The 18,102-nt window shown below is 39.6% G+C and overlaps 1 protein-coding gene across 1 annotated transcript in view; it reads left to right on the top strand.

The window, feature by feature from the left end:
* TENM3 (teneurin transmembrane protein 3) overlaps nucleotides 1–18,102 on the top strand; it is a 988,875-nt gene that overhangs the window by 293,312 nt on the left and 677,461 nt on the right. The window contains exon 5 of the mRNA XM_018576225.1: nucleotides 12,415–12,693. Coding sequence (XP_018431727.1) covers nucleotides 12,415–12,693 — 279 coding nt within the window. The remainder of the gene's footprint in view (nucleotides 1–12,414; nucleotides 12,694–18,102) is intronic.

The raw sequence follows: 18,102 nt of genomic DNA, 5'->3' as shown, positions 1-18,102 counted from the left end.
CTCTTATAAGTTTTACTTAGGCAGATAAAAGCTGGTACTGATTGCTCCAGTCCCTGAATCAGAACATACATTGGCAGGGCTCTGTTTTATTGAGAGAGATGGCAGGATTTAGTGAGTTGGTTACTTGGCAAAAAGCTTTCCTGATCAGTCACAAGTACATACAATCAATAATGGGTGATACTTAACATGGCTACTCTTCTGTATTCTCTTCCCATGTCTAATTACATGGTATTAGTGTCAGATAGTACTGGAAGGGCACATTTGGCGCAGCAATAGCTTCTCAGACTGTTTTCATGTCAAGGCACACTTCACTGCTTTCTTGGAGCAGAAAATACTGATTTCATTATATAGGTATTTTAAAGATGCAGATGTGTTTAATAAATCATACAGGACTTTCAGTGCAGATCCTTCTGCATGACATAGTTGCCAATGATCTGCACTCATTGTTAGATGGACCAGAACCTAGAAGTGACACTGAACTGTTTAAGGGTCGTATCAAGGTTGTTAACCTTTGGCTTCTACAAATGTCACCTTAATTGATGCTAGGGGTACTGTTTATGTGGGCAGTGAGGTAGCTGAAGTAAATCATGAGACATGTTGGGAAACAGAGATACAATGAGTACATGTACTTTCTAGCAATCTATTGATATTGTAGGTGCCCGGTGGGTTTCCAATGCAAACAGACTTTGACCAGTTGTACTATGGCAAAAAAAAAACAACCCATGTATTTGTCCTTCCAGATCCATGTCCATTACAAAGAGAAACCCTGAGCCTTTTCACTTATGTATAGGCCCAGTCTGCTCAGAGCTACAGAGACCTCAAACTATTTGCACCTCTGTATATATATGCTGAAGCTTAAATTATAAGAATTTTTTTTTAATTTACTTTTGCATGGTTAATAAAATTGCTAACAGAATGGATAATAGGATTGGGAAATGACTAAAAGGGGAATTTCAGTATCCCCTGCCCAAACAAACTCCACCCCCACACTCCTCCTTCTCATGAAGCTGGGTATTCTTGGAAAAAAACATACTCACCCACCCAGTGAATCCAGTATTGTTCTGCTCTGCTTGGAGCCCCTGCTCTACTGACACAGGCCCGGCCCCACACCACCATCTTTCTCCACACACTCATTGGTGAACCGCCTCCTGGTCTGCCCACCAGCTGAACTGTTGTCCTAGTCCTGCATCCTTCTGGGATATGTAATGTAGATATCTCAGGAGGCTGCAGGAGCCAGGACATGTCATTCTAACTTAGGCCAGAATGGCAGAGGGGTGGTAGGGCAAGACCAAAAAAACGGAAAAAAATGAAAAATGTAAACAGGCCCTCAACTCCCAAAAAAGGCTTTTCATATTGCAGTGGGGGGAGGGAACCAGGGGCATTAAGTGGAAACAAAGAGTGAAGGCCCACCTCAATAAGAACTAATTAGAAATAAATAGTTGATTTGCACATAAGAAGAATGAAACAAGAGTAGAGACACACGTGATGCTCCCATCTTGGGATTATGTCAGCTGTGTTATTGCATGCATGAGGGTCTGCTCTCATTTAATACTGTATTAAAGTATCACACCAGTGATACACTTACTTGACATCCTCGTGTCTGTACAGTTGTCACATGCTCTTGACAGTTGACACGTAGCCCGAGTACCTCTAAAGGAAAAAAAGAAGAAACCATTAAGTCAGTTAAAGAAAAGCTTCCAAAGCAGCTAGACCATCCACCCCCCATCATGGCTTTTCCTTGTTTTGTGAGTCTCTTCTGCAGGGGAGAGGACTTTTTGTTACTAATTTGTTGATAGAGTGGTTTTTTGTGTCCAAATATTTTGCGGCAGCTCAGCCGGTTGTTATTTGTTAAGTTTATTGTTCATGATAATATTAGATATTAAAGTATCTAAATTGATATAACAATACTGTTTGGCTGTGGCCAATTAATATCCGGCTCTTGTCTGTTTCATTATTGTTTTATGCTTTGTACTTAATTGTTATGTTATTTATATAGTATTAATCAATTGTGCTGACTATAATCCCATAACGTATTGCAACAGTGTTGTTACATCATATTTCTGAATGAAGATGCTGGTTGCCTGGCGATCATGCTAATAAGTTGGCTTCAATACTATTTTAACTTCAGGACTTTGAGACACTTATAGAAACAAGCATGTACATCATAAACACCAAAGATCAAAGTCCTAAAGGGTTATTCACAAAAGGGTGAAGTGAACAATCTAGGCCAAAATAGCCGATTTGGAAAAATTCTCCAATTCAGTTAACTTTTCAGTTCAGCTATTTTGGCCTAGATTGTTCACTTCTCCTGCCTTCTCCAAACTCTTCACCCTTTTGTGAATAACCCTGCTAATATGCATACTTTTCTGGGTCCATTATGCAGAAAGTAGTAAAAACCATTTGATTTGCTTGAAAGACAATTAAGTAGCATTTTCAAAATGAGAGGTCAGCAGTGGCAGCCTACCTACTTCCACCATACAAGCTTCCTATAACTATTGGACAAAACACATGCATGATTTTACTTACACATATAATTCCCTCATTAATATCATGCAAATTGCTTGGAAAAATTAAGTTTTTTTAAGGAAAAGCATGGTAAGCATATCCTGTGGGTTGGTCATTCAAATCTCAATGTTCAGAAATAAAGGGTCTTCAAACCAAAAGGTGAAAGAGTCCACACACGCCCTTATTTCTCCAGAAATATATTAAGCAGCAGCTGCTGCAAATTACAGCCCTAAAGGAGATCCCTTTATCAAAACTTATACTGTAGAGATCCATTTAGTTATAGCATCTTGAGTCCAATCAAAACTTTACCCCATCCTAAACCCTGATGAAGAGGGGTGTTGTCCCGAAACACGTTGGCTGTTTTTTGTATAATCGATTTATTAAAGACTCTCAAATTTGGTTTGGTGCCCTTTATTTCTGAAAATTGAGTCACGGTTACCCTACAAGGGGGGCCTGTCTCGTTTGGGAGCTGCCTTGCTAGTGCCAGTGAGCTTACTTGAAAACGTTCCTGCATCTGGATGATTTGAAAGAGCACAGTAATCCCAGCACCTCTTAAATGTGTTCTTTTGGTAATTGAATCTGGCCCTTCTGTCTGTAGACTGCATAGGCAACAGGGACTCTTAAGTCTTTTGTTGTAACTTATAACTGTAATATAAAAAGCATTAAAAAAAAAAAATTTGAAGTTCTTGACAGTAAAACGATTTTTTAAGCATTCCAAAAGAGACTTGGCTAGATTCACACGGCTGTCAGATTACAACATGACACTGGTTACAATTGACAAGACAAGGAGAAGTGATAAACGTCAGATGTAGTGGATAATAGGAACTCTGAAATACTGCATAGAAAGGGGTGCTGTCAATCAGGCTGCTGGCCTGTGGCTCACTCTCCATATTGATAGAGCTGTTGATATCCTTTCTAAGGTAATCACAAGTCCTCTATGGACATGTCCACGTGCAGGATAGAGAATGTGACTGTGAATTAGTTACAGCGGCTTCGATTCCAGAGGTTGAAAATCCAGTCTCGGGGCTATTGTACACGGCAGGATTGAAGAGTACTGAGATGAATGCGTGTCCCGTGTTGCTTAGCCATGGTAAACAATACAAGCATGTGCACATATTTCCATTAAAGCACACATGACAAAACACACAGGCACAGACTGATTTTTTTGCCAGCCTCCTCCTGCTTCTCCCCAATACATTAACATGCAGTTTGCTTTGACAAAACAGATAACGTCTGGTAGCGTTATGTTGTTGATGAAAAGAATACCAATGAATAAGATGAGTATCTGTTGAATCAACAGATTTCTCTGTTTATTTCCTCTTTGTATATTTTATATGTAAAACTGAGAATTATTTTAACAGATTAGCCTGTGCACTAAAGCAGTGGAGATTCAGCTCTTAAATGTACTGCAATGTTTGCAATGTATGTACGAATGAATGCACGTGTGTGTATATACCGGTATATATAGTGGGAATGAGCTCAAATGTAGCACTTTCAAAGGCACGAGTCATTTGCCAAAATCTTAGTTATAGGGCTCTAGGGTTGTCTTTCCTACTTTTGGCTCAGAACACAAATGGAAAAGTTCACAACCCAAAAGGGTTTTACCCATGCAGGGTTTATTGGGTTCATTTAGTACTCGTCTGCCAAGCACAATCATTTAGCCTCCTGGCATTCCTTTGCAGCGCTGCCCCTCTAGCCCTCCGGCTTAAGGCCCCTATCTGTTCCTTCATAGACCGATCTATTTGGTGCACACACCATTTAGCTGCGCCCTGCAGTACTGGCCACTCTGTCTCCTGGGAGCAGAGGCCTCCTCTGTCCCAATGCGTGGATCGCTGAGCCACGATCAGCTGCCAAACCAAAAGATCAAAATGTGGACCTAGGATTGGAGGCTTCATCCCACCGAAAACACTACAAAGCCTCCAGGTTTCAGAACCCAGACCAGTACTTTGCCAAGCCCTGAGAAAACCAACAATCATGTTTTTTCTCTAGCAAACACTTATTCTTGGAACCTCTTACCCTGTATAGGTGAGAACCCTAGGTGACACCTGTACCTTCCATGACATTGCCATTCATTCTCACCTCTGGTTCATGATTACTCACATGCCAAACCTGGATCACCAACTGTCTTATCTCTTGGATACTGTAGTGAGGAAACTATTTTCTAAAGGCCTAAGGCCGGCCCTATGCACATGATGCATATATAATGCTGCTTCACAGTTTAGACAAAAATGGTTAGCTCATGCATTTACATTCCTGCATTCATCAATGCAAGCAACACAATGTAGAGCTAATTTACACAACATCACCTTGCAATTCATGCAGGGCTTTGCACAACACACCTGATGGGTGTGTACACACTACAAATGTGTCTAGATTCCACCAATAGATCATGCTTGGAGGGAACACACTACAGAGGTGTATACTTGTTTGTGGCATGTTTATAAGGTTAGTAAATCAACCCCATTGAGTGGAATTTATCAAAACTGGAGCAGACAAAATCTGGAGCAGCTGTACATGGCAACCAACCAGCTTCTCTCTTTCATGTTCAAATCTAAACTGAACAAACTGAAGAGAGAAACAGATTGGTTGCTCTGGGCAACTGCTTCGGATTTTGTCCACTACAATTTTGATAAATTCCCCGCATTGTATTCAATGTGAAGAAGTAAAATGCCAACAGGGAGAATGAGACTGCCTCATTTTTTCAAATATTGGTAGCTATGTAACATCATTAATTAAATAGAACAGAGGTCAGGAGATTATTCCTTACCCCGTGTTTGCGTACTGATTGAGCAAAGAGAAGATCCTGAGGTTGTAGTACTGGATTTTATTCAATTGAAGTGTCTATATATCCAAAACATATTTTTTTTGTTTGGGATAAACAGGGAAGGGTTTTGCTGTTTGTGCACTATTGGGGAAATTTCACTTCCTGTCTAGGAATCAAAACAGAAAGTCAGAGGAAATCTCCCAAAGTGAGAGGAATTCCCCTCTTAGACAGTTGTCCCAAGAACAGGTGTCACCATTGGAAGATATGCCCTTACCTCTTGTTTTGGGGACAACTCTAAAAATATTACAATGGTCACAAATACAAATAGAGGGCTAAATCTCCCCATGGGGACACAGACAGCAATAGAATTTTGACAAAGTGTCTGAAGCTGGACATACACCTATAGATTTTCTGCAGATTTTCTATGGTCAGATGGAAAAAGTGCAACAGATTCCTCCATCTACGCTAAACTGTGTGGATGGAGGAATCTCCCACTGAGCCAAACTGTCGTATCTTGCTAGTTGGCCCCGCTGGCTCTCAAAATACCTGAACAATGCCTTCATCCAATCAGATTGTTTGGGTATTTCGACAGCCTGTGGGGCTGACTGGCAAGGTACTGAAGCTTGGCCCAGTGGGAGATTCCTCCATCCACACAAGTTAGCGTTGTTGGAGGAATCTGTTGCACTTTTTTAATCTGACCATATAAAATCTGCAGAAAATCTATAGGTGCATGGCCAGCTTAACCCTTTCTCTATCCAAAACTAAAAAAAAAGTTTTGCCTAGAGATACACTCTTAGAACACATTGGCTTTTGATCTCTATCTATTAGCATATTTATATTAAGGATCAGTCCACCAAAAAGTGACATTTGCATTTTGACTAGATGAATACCAAGAGCCGTTAACTATCTTAGGCAGCCATATTTGAAACACCACTCTTGCTATTGACCAAAGGTTCAGTGTTTATGATAGTTAACAAACCAGGGGTTTTTCTGTACCTCACTCCCCATGAGGTCCCACCTGCAATTATCCAGGAGACAGATCTCTGTGCTAGAGTCTCCAAAAGGTATAAGTCAGTTTCTGATTCATTTCACTACAGTTTACCATTAACTGAAATATTGACCCTTTATAAGTCTTCTTTCTTTCTTTCTTTCTTTCTTTCTTTCTTTCTTTCTTTCTTTCTTTCTTTCTTTCTTTCTGTCCCTCCTTTCTTTCTTTCTTCAACATATCTTATTTAGTACAAACTGTACTTAGAAAAATGTTTGCTTTGTTGTGTTTTTTTTTCCATTTGTATCGTCACAACCTTGTTATTAATTGAAGAGTGGATTCTTGTTCTAACAAGTGTTACTATCATCCTGACAAATCCTTTAAATCTTCTCTTTTTCTCCTCACCCCTAAACGTGTGGAAAGTGGAGACCTGTCATCTTAATTCCTTTTCATGTGTTGCATTGACCGTACCTTGGTTGTTTTGGTTTCTCTTGACACCTGAAAGTCATTTTTCAATTCCTTAAGTGGTTGATATTGGGAAGAATACAATCCACGGCCTGCAAAGTGCTTGTGATAAAAGAATCTACGTGACCGTAACATATGATTCTCACTCAAAATGCCATGTTTAACCCAATGAAAAGTTTACTGTCTATTTTAAAGCGTTTGCAAAAAGAGTAACCTTTTTCTTTCATCTCTTTTCTCCCTCTCTCTATTTTATTTTTTGGGTCACCCCAATCAGGACAGAACTTTCCGCTGCGGCAGCTGGGTATCTGTGAACCGGCATCCCGTCGTGGACTGGCATTTTGTGCAGACATGGGGCTTCCACACCGAGGTTACTCTATCAATCCAGGTTCAGATGCTGAGACTGAAAACGAAGGGGTGATGTCCCCGGAGCATGCAATGAGGCTCTGGGGCAGGGGGGTGAAATCTGGACGCAGTTCCTGTCTCTCCAGCCGCTCCAATTCTGCGCTAACGTTGACCGACATCGAGCATGAGAACAAGTCCGACAGCGAAACTGGTAAGTTCACCTTATCTGCTCATCTCAAAACAAATTAGACATCTAAGTTTGCATGCTTTGGATTATTAGTTACAACATGAATAGAAAAGAGAACTGCATGGGTTGTATACAGTATTTGTACAGTACAGTATAGTGTGTGTTATTAGTTATAGACAAAAGCTTGTTTTGGCAAGGCTGGTAAAGGTACCAATAGGCAATAGGAATTTGGCATTCCTCAGAAAAGGTGCAAACACCAAATAAGCTTGGACATATATTGATATTTTATAGCACCTTTGTAGATCTTTATGTATGTAGGTTATAGACAGCTGTAGATTATCACTGTACTGACAAAATAGCTAAATTAAAAAGAAACCGACCACCTAGCTAACCGTTTTCAGGCTTCACTTTTCTGTCTAGAATGACCAATGTTAGCTCACACCCTGACAGTTTATAGTGTGAATATTTTAAAGCCACAAGTAACAGATGAACATCTAGTGTCTCTGGGTTCCTAAAGGCTTCCTAATTATTGTTGGAATATGCCATCATTATTTACATCGCTGGTTTTTACACAAACATATTAAATGCTTCCTGTAAAATATAGTTCACAGAGCTACTTGAAATATGAATACATAATTGTATGAATATCAATACACCTTACAGCCACATTTTATAGGCAAGGTCTTTAGACTCAAGGAAAAAATACTGAAGAGTTGGATAAATGTCAAAGAGCCAGTGTAAAGCTTTAGGCATAGAAGTGTCTTTTGATCTGTCTGTCCTCTTTTGGGCAAATTAATACATTTTAGTGCTGCAATGATGTGGGTTTTTTCTACATAGCCCATATTGCAATTTTGATGCAACTCAGGAGTACAAAATGTTTTAAGGCAGTGCAGGAGTACAATACTATCCAGTGCAGTGTAGTAGAACAATACTTTCCGGGGAGAACAATACTTTTCTATGCAATGCAAGTAATCAATACTTTTCTATTTAAAGCTAGAGACCAATACATCCCTGTCAGTTCTAAAAAGCAATATGCAGTGTTTGAGAGCAATACATTAGGCCCTGTGCATTCAAGCATTCCTGTGGCAACAACCTACAGATTATTATGGCAGGAATCCCAAGTATGCCCATTCAAATGCAGCCACCTTGCCCATGCAAGTTAATGACAGTGTGACGGTGACCGCATCTGTCCGTGGCTGTCCGCATTTGCATGGTATGATTACCTGTGGCTCAGGAAACATACTTGTCCTAGGATGCAAGCTCTCTGCTTGATTGGGCACAGCAGCTGCATCTGAATGGGCACACCTGGGATTTTTGCCCCAATAATCTGTAAATGCTTGCTGCTGGAAACCCCAGATGCACATAAAAGCCCCATGTGCAAGGGTTATTAGTTAACAGAATGGGAGAAAATACTTTTTCATGCAGTGCAGGAGCACAGTACTCTTCTATGCAGTTCAAGAGAGCAGTGCTGGTCAAGGTCCTCTAGCAATGAAGGCCAGAGTGTATCCCCCCAGCTCTTTTATTTGTCGCTACAAAAATGAACACAAATTTAAAACTGCTAAAAAAAACAAATAAATCTAAGGGAAGTGAATGAAGGAGTTCATACAAATAAGAGTTAACTAAAATCCTAAAACACTAACTACAAATTTTAGGGTTAGAAAAAATTAGGGTTAACTACAAATTTTATTCCACAATTTGTCCCTATTATAAAGGTGCTAAGAGTCATGTTTCTGGTATAAAGCATTTTTATTCAGTTTGACACAACAAACACAAATGTAAAAAGTTGTTATAACAAATGTACAAACAATTACAATAGTAGCTTGAAATAAATGAAAACAGAGCTGACAGCTCAGTCCTGCTGATTACACAGGGAGAATGCGGCTCTTCCTGTGTAGTCATCGAAGCTTTGTGACAGCTGGGCGCTGTGCTCTGTATACAAAGCAGGCAACTGTCACACTGATAGTGGAGCACAGTGCTGCTGCTTACACTGAGAAACCTGTACTCTCCCAGTGTAATTTACAGGCCTGAGCTATCAGTTTAAATGTGCAGAACATACCTGGGTGATGCAGAGGCATGGAAGAGTCCCACTTTAGCTGTTCCCCTCATAGAACAGCACCCAAGATGGGTGCCTGGCTCTGCAGGAGAGAAATACTTTTCTATGCAATATTTTTTTTCTTGTGCAGTGTAAGAGAGCAGTACATTTCTGTGCATTGAAAAAGCACAATACTTTTCTTTGCAGTGCATGAGAGCAATAACAAATGTTTACAGTGTGGAATAGCAATATTCTACTCTACAGAGTTGGAAACTAATAATGAAATGCATAGAAAAAGCAATACATAGTGCAGGAAAACAATATTTTACTATGCAGTGCAGGAAAACATTACATTTTGGTGCAGAAGAGCAATACTTTTTATGCAGTGTGGGAGAGCAATGCTCTACTATGCAGTTCGGGAGATCAATACTCTTCTATGCTGTGCAAAAGAGCAATACTCTTCTATGCAGTGTGAAAAAGCAAACTCGTCTATGCAGTGCAGGAGAGCAATACTCTTCTATGCAGTGAGGAAAGCAATACTCTTCTATGCAGTGCAGGAGAGCAATACTCTTCTATGCTGTGTGTAAAAGCAATACTCTTCTATGCAGTGCAGAATATCAATACTCTTCTATGCAGTGTGGAAAAGCAATACTCTTCTATGCAGTGTGGAAAAGCAATACTCTTCTATGCAGTGTAAAATATGGGTAATAAATGGGTGTGGTTACTGGGGGTGTGGCCACTAAAGGGTGTGGCCACTGAGGGGTGTGGTCACTGAGGGGCGCTGTAAAGCTTTCTCGCACAGGGCGCCTAAAGGCCTAAGGCCGGCCCTATGCACATGATGCATATATAATGCTGCTTCACAGTTTAGACAAAAATGGTTAGCTCATGCATTTACATTCCTGCATTCATCAATGCAAGCAACACAATGTAGAGCTAATTTACACAACATCACCTTGCAATTCATGCAGGGCTTTGCACAACACACCTGATGGGTGTGTACACACTACAAATGTGTCTAGATTCCACCAATAGATCATGCTTGGAGGGAACACACTACAGAGGTGTATACTTGTTTGTGGCATGTTTATAAGGTTAGTAAATCAACCCCATTGAGTGGAATTTATCAAAACTGGAGCAGACAAAATCTGGAGCAGCTGTACATGGCAACCAACCAGCTTCTCTCTTTCATGTTCAAATCTAAACTGAACAAACTGAAGAGAGAAACAGATTGGTTGCTCTGGGCAACTGCTTCGGATTTTGTCCACTACAATTTTGATAAATTCCCCGCATTGTATTCAATGTGAAGAAGTAAAATGCCAACAGGGAGAATGAGACTGCCTCATTTTTTCAAATATTGGTAGCTATGTAACATCATTAATTAAATAGAACAGAGGTCAGGAGATTATTCCTTACCCCGTGTTTGCGTACTGATTGAGCAAAGAGAAGATCCTGAGGTTGTAGTACTGGATTTTATTCAATTGAAGTGTCTATATATCCAAAACATATTTTTTTTGTTTGGGATAAACAGGGAAGGGTTTTGCTGTTTGTGCACTATTGGGGAAATTTCACTTCCTGTCTAGGAATCAAAACAGAAAGTCAGAGGAAATCTCCCAAAGTGAGAGGAATTCCCCTCTTAGACAGTTGTCCCAAGAACAGGTGTCACCATTGGAAGATATGCCCTTACCTCTTGTTTTGGGGACAACTCTAAAAATATTACAATGGTCACAAATACAAATAGAGGGCTAAATCTCCCCATGGGGACACAGACAGCAATAGAATTTTGACAAAGTGTCTGAAGCTGGACATACACCTATAGATTTTCTGCAGATTTTCTATGGTCAGATGGAAAAAGTGCAACAGATTCCTCCATCTACGCTAAACTGTGTGGATGGAGGAATCTCCCACTGAGCCAAACTGTCGTATCTTGCTAGTTGGCCCCGCTGGCTCTCAAAATACCTGAACAATGCCTTCATCCAATCAGATTGTTTGGGTATTTCGACAGCCTGTGGGGCTGACTGGCAAGGTACTGAAGCTTGGCCCAGTGGGAGATTCCTCCATCCACACAAGTTAGCGTTGTTGGAGGAATCTGTTGCACTTTTTTAATCTGACCATATAAAATCTGCAGAAAATCTATAGGTGCATGGCCAGCTTAACCCTTTCTCTATCCAAAACTAAAAAAAAAGTTTTGCCTAGAGATACACTCTTAGAACACATTGGCTTTTGATCTCTATCTATTAGCATATTTATATTAAGGATCAGTCCACCAAAAAGTGACATTTGCATTTTGACTAGATGAATACCAACAGCCGTTAACTATCTTAGGCAGCCATATTTGAAACACCACTCTTGCTATTGACCAAAGGTTCAGTGTTTATGATAGTTAACAAACCAGGGGTTTTTCTGTACCTCACTCCCCATGAGGTCCCACCTGCAATTATCCAGGAGACAGATCTCTGTGCTAGAGTCTCCAAAAGGTATAAGTCAGTTTCTGATTCATTTCACTACAGTTTACCATTAACTGAAATATTGACCCTTTATAAGTCTTCTTTCTTTCTTTCTTTCTTTCTTTCTTTCTTTCTTTCTTTCTTTCTTTCTTTCTTTCTTTCTGTCCCTCCTTTCTTTCTTTCTTCAACATATCTTATTTAGTACAAACTGTACTTAGAAAAATGTTTGCTTTGTTGTGTTTTTTTTTCCATTTGTATCGTCACAACCTTGTTATTAATTGAAGAGTGGATTCTTGTTCTAACAAGTGTTACTATCATCCTGACAAATCCTTTAAATCTTCTCTTTTTCTCCTCACCCCTAAACGTGTGGAAAGTGGAGACCTGTCATCTTAATTCCTTTTCATGTGTTGCATTGACCGTACCTTGGTTGTTTTGGTTTCTCTTGACACCTGAAAGTCATTTTTCAATTCCTTAAGTGGTTGATATTGGGAAGAATACAATCCACGGCCTGCAAAGTGCTTGTGATAAAAGAATCTACGTGACCGTAACATATGATTCTCACTCAAAATGCCATGTTTAACCCAATGAAAAGTTTACTGTCTATTTTAAAGCGTTTGCAAAAAGAGTAACCTTTTTCTTTCATCTCTTTTCTCCCTCTCTCTATTTTATTTTTTGGGTCACCCCAATCAGGACAGAACTTTACGCTGCGGCAGCTGGGTATCTGTGAACCGGCATCCCGTCGTGGACTGGCATTTTGTGCAGACATGGGGCTTCCACACCGAGGTTACTCTATCAATCCAGGTTCAGATGCTGAGACTGAAAACGAAGGGGTGATGTCCCCGGAGCATGCAATGAGGCTCTGGGGCAGGGGGGTGAAATCTGGACGCAGTTCCTGTCTCTCCAGCCGCTCCAATTCTGCGCTAACGTTGACCGACATCGAGCATGAGAACAAGTCCGACAGCGAAACTGGTAAGTTCACCTTATCTGCTCATCTCAAAACAAATTAGACATCTAAGTTTGCATGCTTTGGATTATTAGTTACAACATGAATAGAAAAGAGAACTGCATGGGTTGTATACAGTATTTGTACAGTACAGTATAGTGTGTGTTATTAGTTATAGACAAAAGCTTGTTTTGGCAAGGCTGGTAAAGGTACCAATAGGCAATAGGAATTTGGCATTCCTCAGAAAAGGTGCAAACACCAAATAAGCTTGGACATATATTGATATTTTATAGCACCTTTGTAGATCTTTATGTATGTAGGTTATAGACAGCTGTAGATTATCACTGTACTGACAAAATAGCTAAATTAAAAAGAAACCGACCACCTAGCTAACCGTTTTCAGGCTTCACTTTTCTGTCTAGAATGACCAATGTTAGCTCACACCCTGACAGTTTATAGTGTGAATATTTTAAAGCCACAAGTAACAGATGAACATCTAGTGTCTCTGGGTTCCTAAAGGCTTCCTAATTATTGTTGGAATATGCCATCATTATTTACATCGCTGGTTTTTACACAAACATATTAAATGCTTCCTGTAAAATATAGTTCACAGAGCTACTTGAAATATGAATACATAATTGTATGAATATCAATACACCTTACAGCCACATTTTATAGGCAAGGTCTTTAGACTCAAGGAAAAAATACTGAAGAGTTGGATAAATGTCAAAGAGCCAGTGTAAAGCTTTAGGCATAGAAGTGTCTTTTGATCTGTCTGTCCTCTTTTGGGCAAATTAATACATTTTAGTGCTGCAATGATGTGGGTTTTTTCTACATAGCCCATATTGCAATTTTGATGCAACTCAGGAGTACAAAATGTTTTAAGGCAGTGCAGGAGTACAATACTATCCAGTGCAGTGTAGTAGAACAATACTTTCCGGGGAGAACAATACTTTTCTATGCAATGCAAGTAATCAATACTTTTCTATTTAAAGCTAGAGACCAATACATCCCTGTCAGTTCTAAAAAGCAATATGCAGTGTTTGAGAGCAATACATTAGGCCCTGTGCATTCAAGCATTCCTGTGGCAACAACCTACAGATTATTATGGCAGGAATCCCAAGTATGCCCATTCAAATGCAGCCACCTTGCCCATGCAAGTTAATGACAGTGTGACGGTGACCGCATCTGTCCGTGGCTGTCCGCATTTGCATGGTATGATTACCTGTGGCTCAGGAAACATACTTGTCCTAGGATGCAAGCTCTCTGCTTGATTGGGCACAGCAGCTGCATCTGAATGGGCACACCTGGGATTTTTGCCCCAATAATCTGTAAATGCTTGCTGCTGGAAACCCCAGATGCACATAAAAGCCCCATGTGCAAGGGTTATTAGTTAACAGAATGGGAGAAAATACTTTTTCATGCAGTGCAGGAGCACAGTACTCTTCTATGCAGTTCAAGAGAGCAGTGCTGGTCAAGGTCCTCTAGCAATGAAGGCCAGAGTGTATCCCCCCAGCTCTTTTATTTGTCGCTACAAAAATGAACACAAATTTAAAACTGCTAAAAAAAACAAATAAATCTAAGGGAAGTGAATGAAGGAGTTCATACAAATAAGAGTTAACTAAAATCCTAAAACACTAACTACAAATTTTAGGGTTAGAAAAAATTAGGGTTAACTACAAATTTTATTCCACAATTTGTCCCTATTATAAAGGTGCTAAGAGTCATGTTTCTGGTATAAAGCATTTTTATTCAGTTTGACACAACAAACACAAATGTAAAAAGTTGTTATAACAAATGTACAAACAATTACAATAGTAGCTTGAAATAAATGAAAACAGAGCTGACAGCTCAGTCCTGCTGATTACACAGGGAGAATGCGGCTCTTCCTGTGTAGTCATCGAAGCTTTGTGACAGCTGGGCGCTGTGCTCTGTATACAAAGCAGGCAACTGTCACACTGATAGTGGAGCACAGTGCTGCTGCTTACACTGAGAAACCTGTACTCTCCCAGTGTAATTTACAGGCCTGAGCTATCAGTTTAAATGTGCAGAACATACCTGGGTGATGCAGAGGCATGGAAGAGTCCCACTTTAGCTGTTCCCCTCATAGAACAGCACCCAAGATGGGTGCCTGGCTCTGCAGGAGAGAAATACTTTTCTATGCAATATTTTTTTTCTTGTGCAGTGTAAGAGAGCAGTACATTTCTGTGCATTGAAAAAGCACAATACTTTTCTTTGCAGTGCATGAGAGCAATAACAAATGTTTACAGTGTGGAATAGCAATATTCTACTCTACAGAGTTGGAAACTAATAATGAAATGCATAGAAAAAGCAATACATAGTGCAGGAAAACAATATTTTACTATGCAGTGCAGGAAAACATTACATTTTGGTGCAGAAGAGCAATACTTTTTATGCAGTGTGGGAGAGCAATGCTCTACTATGCAGTTCGGGAGATCAATACTCTTCTATGCTGTGCAAAAGAGCAATACTCTTCTATGCAGTGTGAAAAAGCAAACTCGTCTATGCAGTGCAGGAGAGCAATACTCTTCTATGCAGTGAGGAAAGCAATACTCTTCTATGCAGTGCAGGAGAGCAATACTCTTCTATGCTGTGTGTAAAAGCAATACTCTTCTATGCAGTGCAGAATATCAATACTCTTCTATGCAGTGTGGAAAAGCAATACTCTTCTATGCAGTGTGGAAAAGCAATACTCTTCTATGCAGTGTAGAAAAGCAATACTCTTCTATGCAGTGCAGAATATCAATACTCTTCTATGCAGTGTGGAAAAGCAATACTCTTCTATGCAGTGCAGGAGAGCAATACTTTTCTATGCAGTGTGGAAAATCAATACTCTGTTATGCAGTGCAGAATAGCAATACTCTTCTATGCAGTGTGGAAAAGCAATATTCTTCTATGCAGTGCAGGAGAGCAATATTCTTCTATCCAGTGTGGGAGAGCAATACTTTTCTATGCAGTTCAGAACAATATATTTCTATGCAGTGCTGAAATATTATTCTCCATTCTTGTCAGGCTGAAATAGATAAACAGAGAAATGTTGTGTTCTCCAGTCAGCCTGACAGCAGTGTGTCTGGCAAAACCATCTTTACAAAAAGAACTGTATGATACATTTTTATCTTTATAGTTTTACAAAAACATGACAAAGGTGAGATGGGTCCTAAAGACATCCATGTGCCCTGGAGAGGTAATAGGTTAGTGATCCCTGTGGAAAATTAGCATGCAGGACATTATGCGTTAGTGCTTTATCAGCAAAACCTCTATATAGCAGAAACAGTACCTTAATATATGTACAGTACCTTAATATATGTGACCGTCAATTGCAGATTATAATTGTTCTGTAGTTCATCTCTTTGTATTTGTGGTGGCTTAAGGGGAATTCTACCCATCCAAATTAGGTAGAAGGTCATGGTGTCAAACAATGTTAATACTATTTCTATTTAGAACACTTCTATATTACTTGCCTCTAATTTTACTGGAATGTAAACCTGTCATTAGTACAAAATACATAAAAGACCATTTTTAGACATAAGTATAAATTTGTATACTAGGGTCTGGAGGTTCCCACTCTAGAGGCCTAGTTCCACAAACTGGGTTCATGTGCTGGTATATTATGCTGCAGACAAAAGCATGCTTTTGTATATGCCTTGCAGTAATGAATAGCAAGCTCTTTAATCATTTACATGCTCAGTCTTCATCTAGCAATTATAGGAAGAGTTTCTATTCAACGTAAATGAGTATATTTTCAGACACCTTACTAAACAGCAGTTTTTAGAAAAGTGTTTGTGTCATAACTCCATAGGCCACCAGTCAAAATCCCTATATAGAGTTCTCTCCCTGCAATAACCATATATGGACAGGACGGTACCTATGTTACAAAAGCAATTTGCCTGTGAATTTGGATCTTTGGGAACATTTTCTAGACGAAACTCTACTTTCTTACTATCTTATAGTCAATATTGTGCAGCATATGCTCAACACAATGTTATCTCCATCCTGCAGAATGATAAGTTGTCCCTTGCAGGATAAAAAAATGACCTATAAGGTATGTATTTTATCAAAAGTCCAAAATTATAGCAAACAGTCTGTACATACTTTTTTTTCTTTGTGTTACACATTTTTAATACCATTTATAAAGGAAGAAAGTGAAATTTACAGACCTTTCAAGTTGTTAGAAGCCGCAAATACTATAGACTCCTTTTATTAACCTGTAGTGGATCACAGCAACTGAACAGGGGGCTCTGCATTTGTTCATAGCTGGCTGCTTCCATGCCTGGCAGCAAATGAGTTACACTGCCCTCTATGTGGTCAAATAAATTATCACAATGCTTAGTCATAAAATTGTTTTAATTTATTTCTTAGGGCTTATTGGATGCTGGTAATAAAGCCCCCTGGTAATTCCATTATATGTTGTGCTGGTTGCGTGACTGCATCCACATTTCAGACTAAGCCCAGACAGACTCTTGTGACCTGCACATATTCCACCTTTCCGTAAAATAAAATGATCGGATTATACCTGTGATCACATGTAATTATTGCCTTGTCAGTGCTGCTTGTTAAACTCGCTACTTGATTTTGAACACCATTAAAAACAGCTGCTTTTCATCAGCAACTATGTCATTGCTCCGTACTAGTAGTTTTGGTATTAAAACAAAAACAATTAAATGCACATTTTCATTTCCTTTTAGAAAAAGATTTTTGCTCCTCAGAAATAGGAGCCTAGGCCTATCATATGCAGGTTTTATGCTTATAGCAAAAGGGCTCATATGTGAGCATCAGCCTAGTGTTTTAAGAGAAAAACAGACAAAAAACACTGTAGGTTCCCATTAACACAGCCGTTCATGTGAGGGGTTATATATGCTGGCAGGGATCAATTAAGATCTACTGTACATCTGCCCCAGTAAACCAATAAGTGTCCTTTAGAACTGTACTTCCTCATTAAATAAAAAGTGAAGTATTGAAATTATATTGGGGGGAAAAAACTTTATTTGTAAAAAAGACATTCTAACAATTATCATTTTATTGGAAAACTATGGGGAAAAACACCAAACATCTTCCTGGCTCTTCTGTCTTCTCCATTATGTGTCAGGACTCCTGCTGCACAAAAGTAAGAGATAAAATTACAAGACCAGTTCATTCCCTGTGTCTTTCAGTCACGGATTAAAGTGAATTGCTGCTGTTACTAGAGCACAGGTTTTTGGGAAATGCCCATGCTGGGACAAGTTACCTATCAAATACTGTGGGAATATATGTAACACATTTTTTTGTATATGCACTGTGTCATGGACAAAATCAGCACATTCTCCTTATCCTCTAACATTATATGCTAGGTCTCAAACTAATGCCAGAGTAGCCCACGCAATACCTGCCAAGACAACCCCCCCCCCCCCCCCCCCCCCCCCACCACCCCCACCCCC

The sequence above is a fragment of the Nanorana parkeri genome, unplaced genomic scaffold, assembly GCF_000935625.1.
Source record: "Nanorana parkeri isolate BGI_ZX_2015 unplaced genomic scaffold, ASM93562v1 scaffold60, whole genome shotgun sequence".
Classification (NCBI taxonomy): domain Eukaryota; kingdom Metazoa; phylum Chordata; class Amphibia; order Anura; family Dicroglossidae; genus Nanorana; species Nanorana parkeri.
This window is presented reverse-complemented; position numbering and strand designations above follow the sequence as displayed.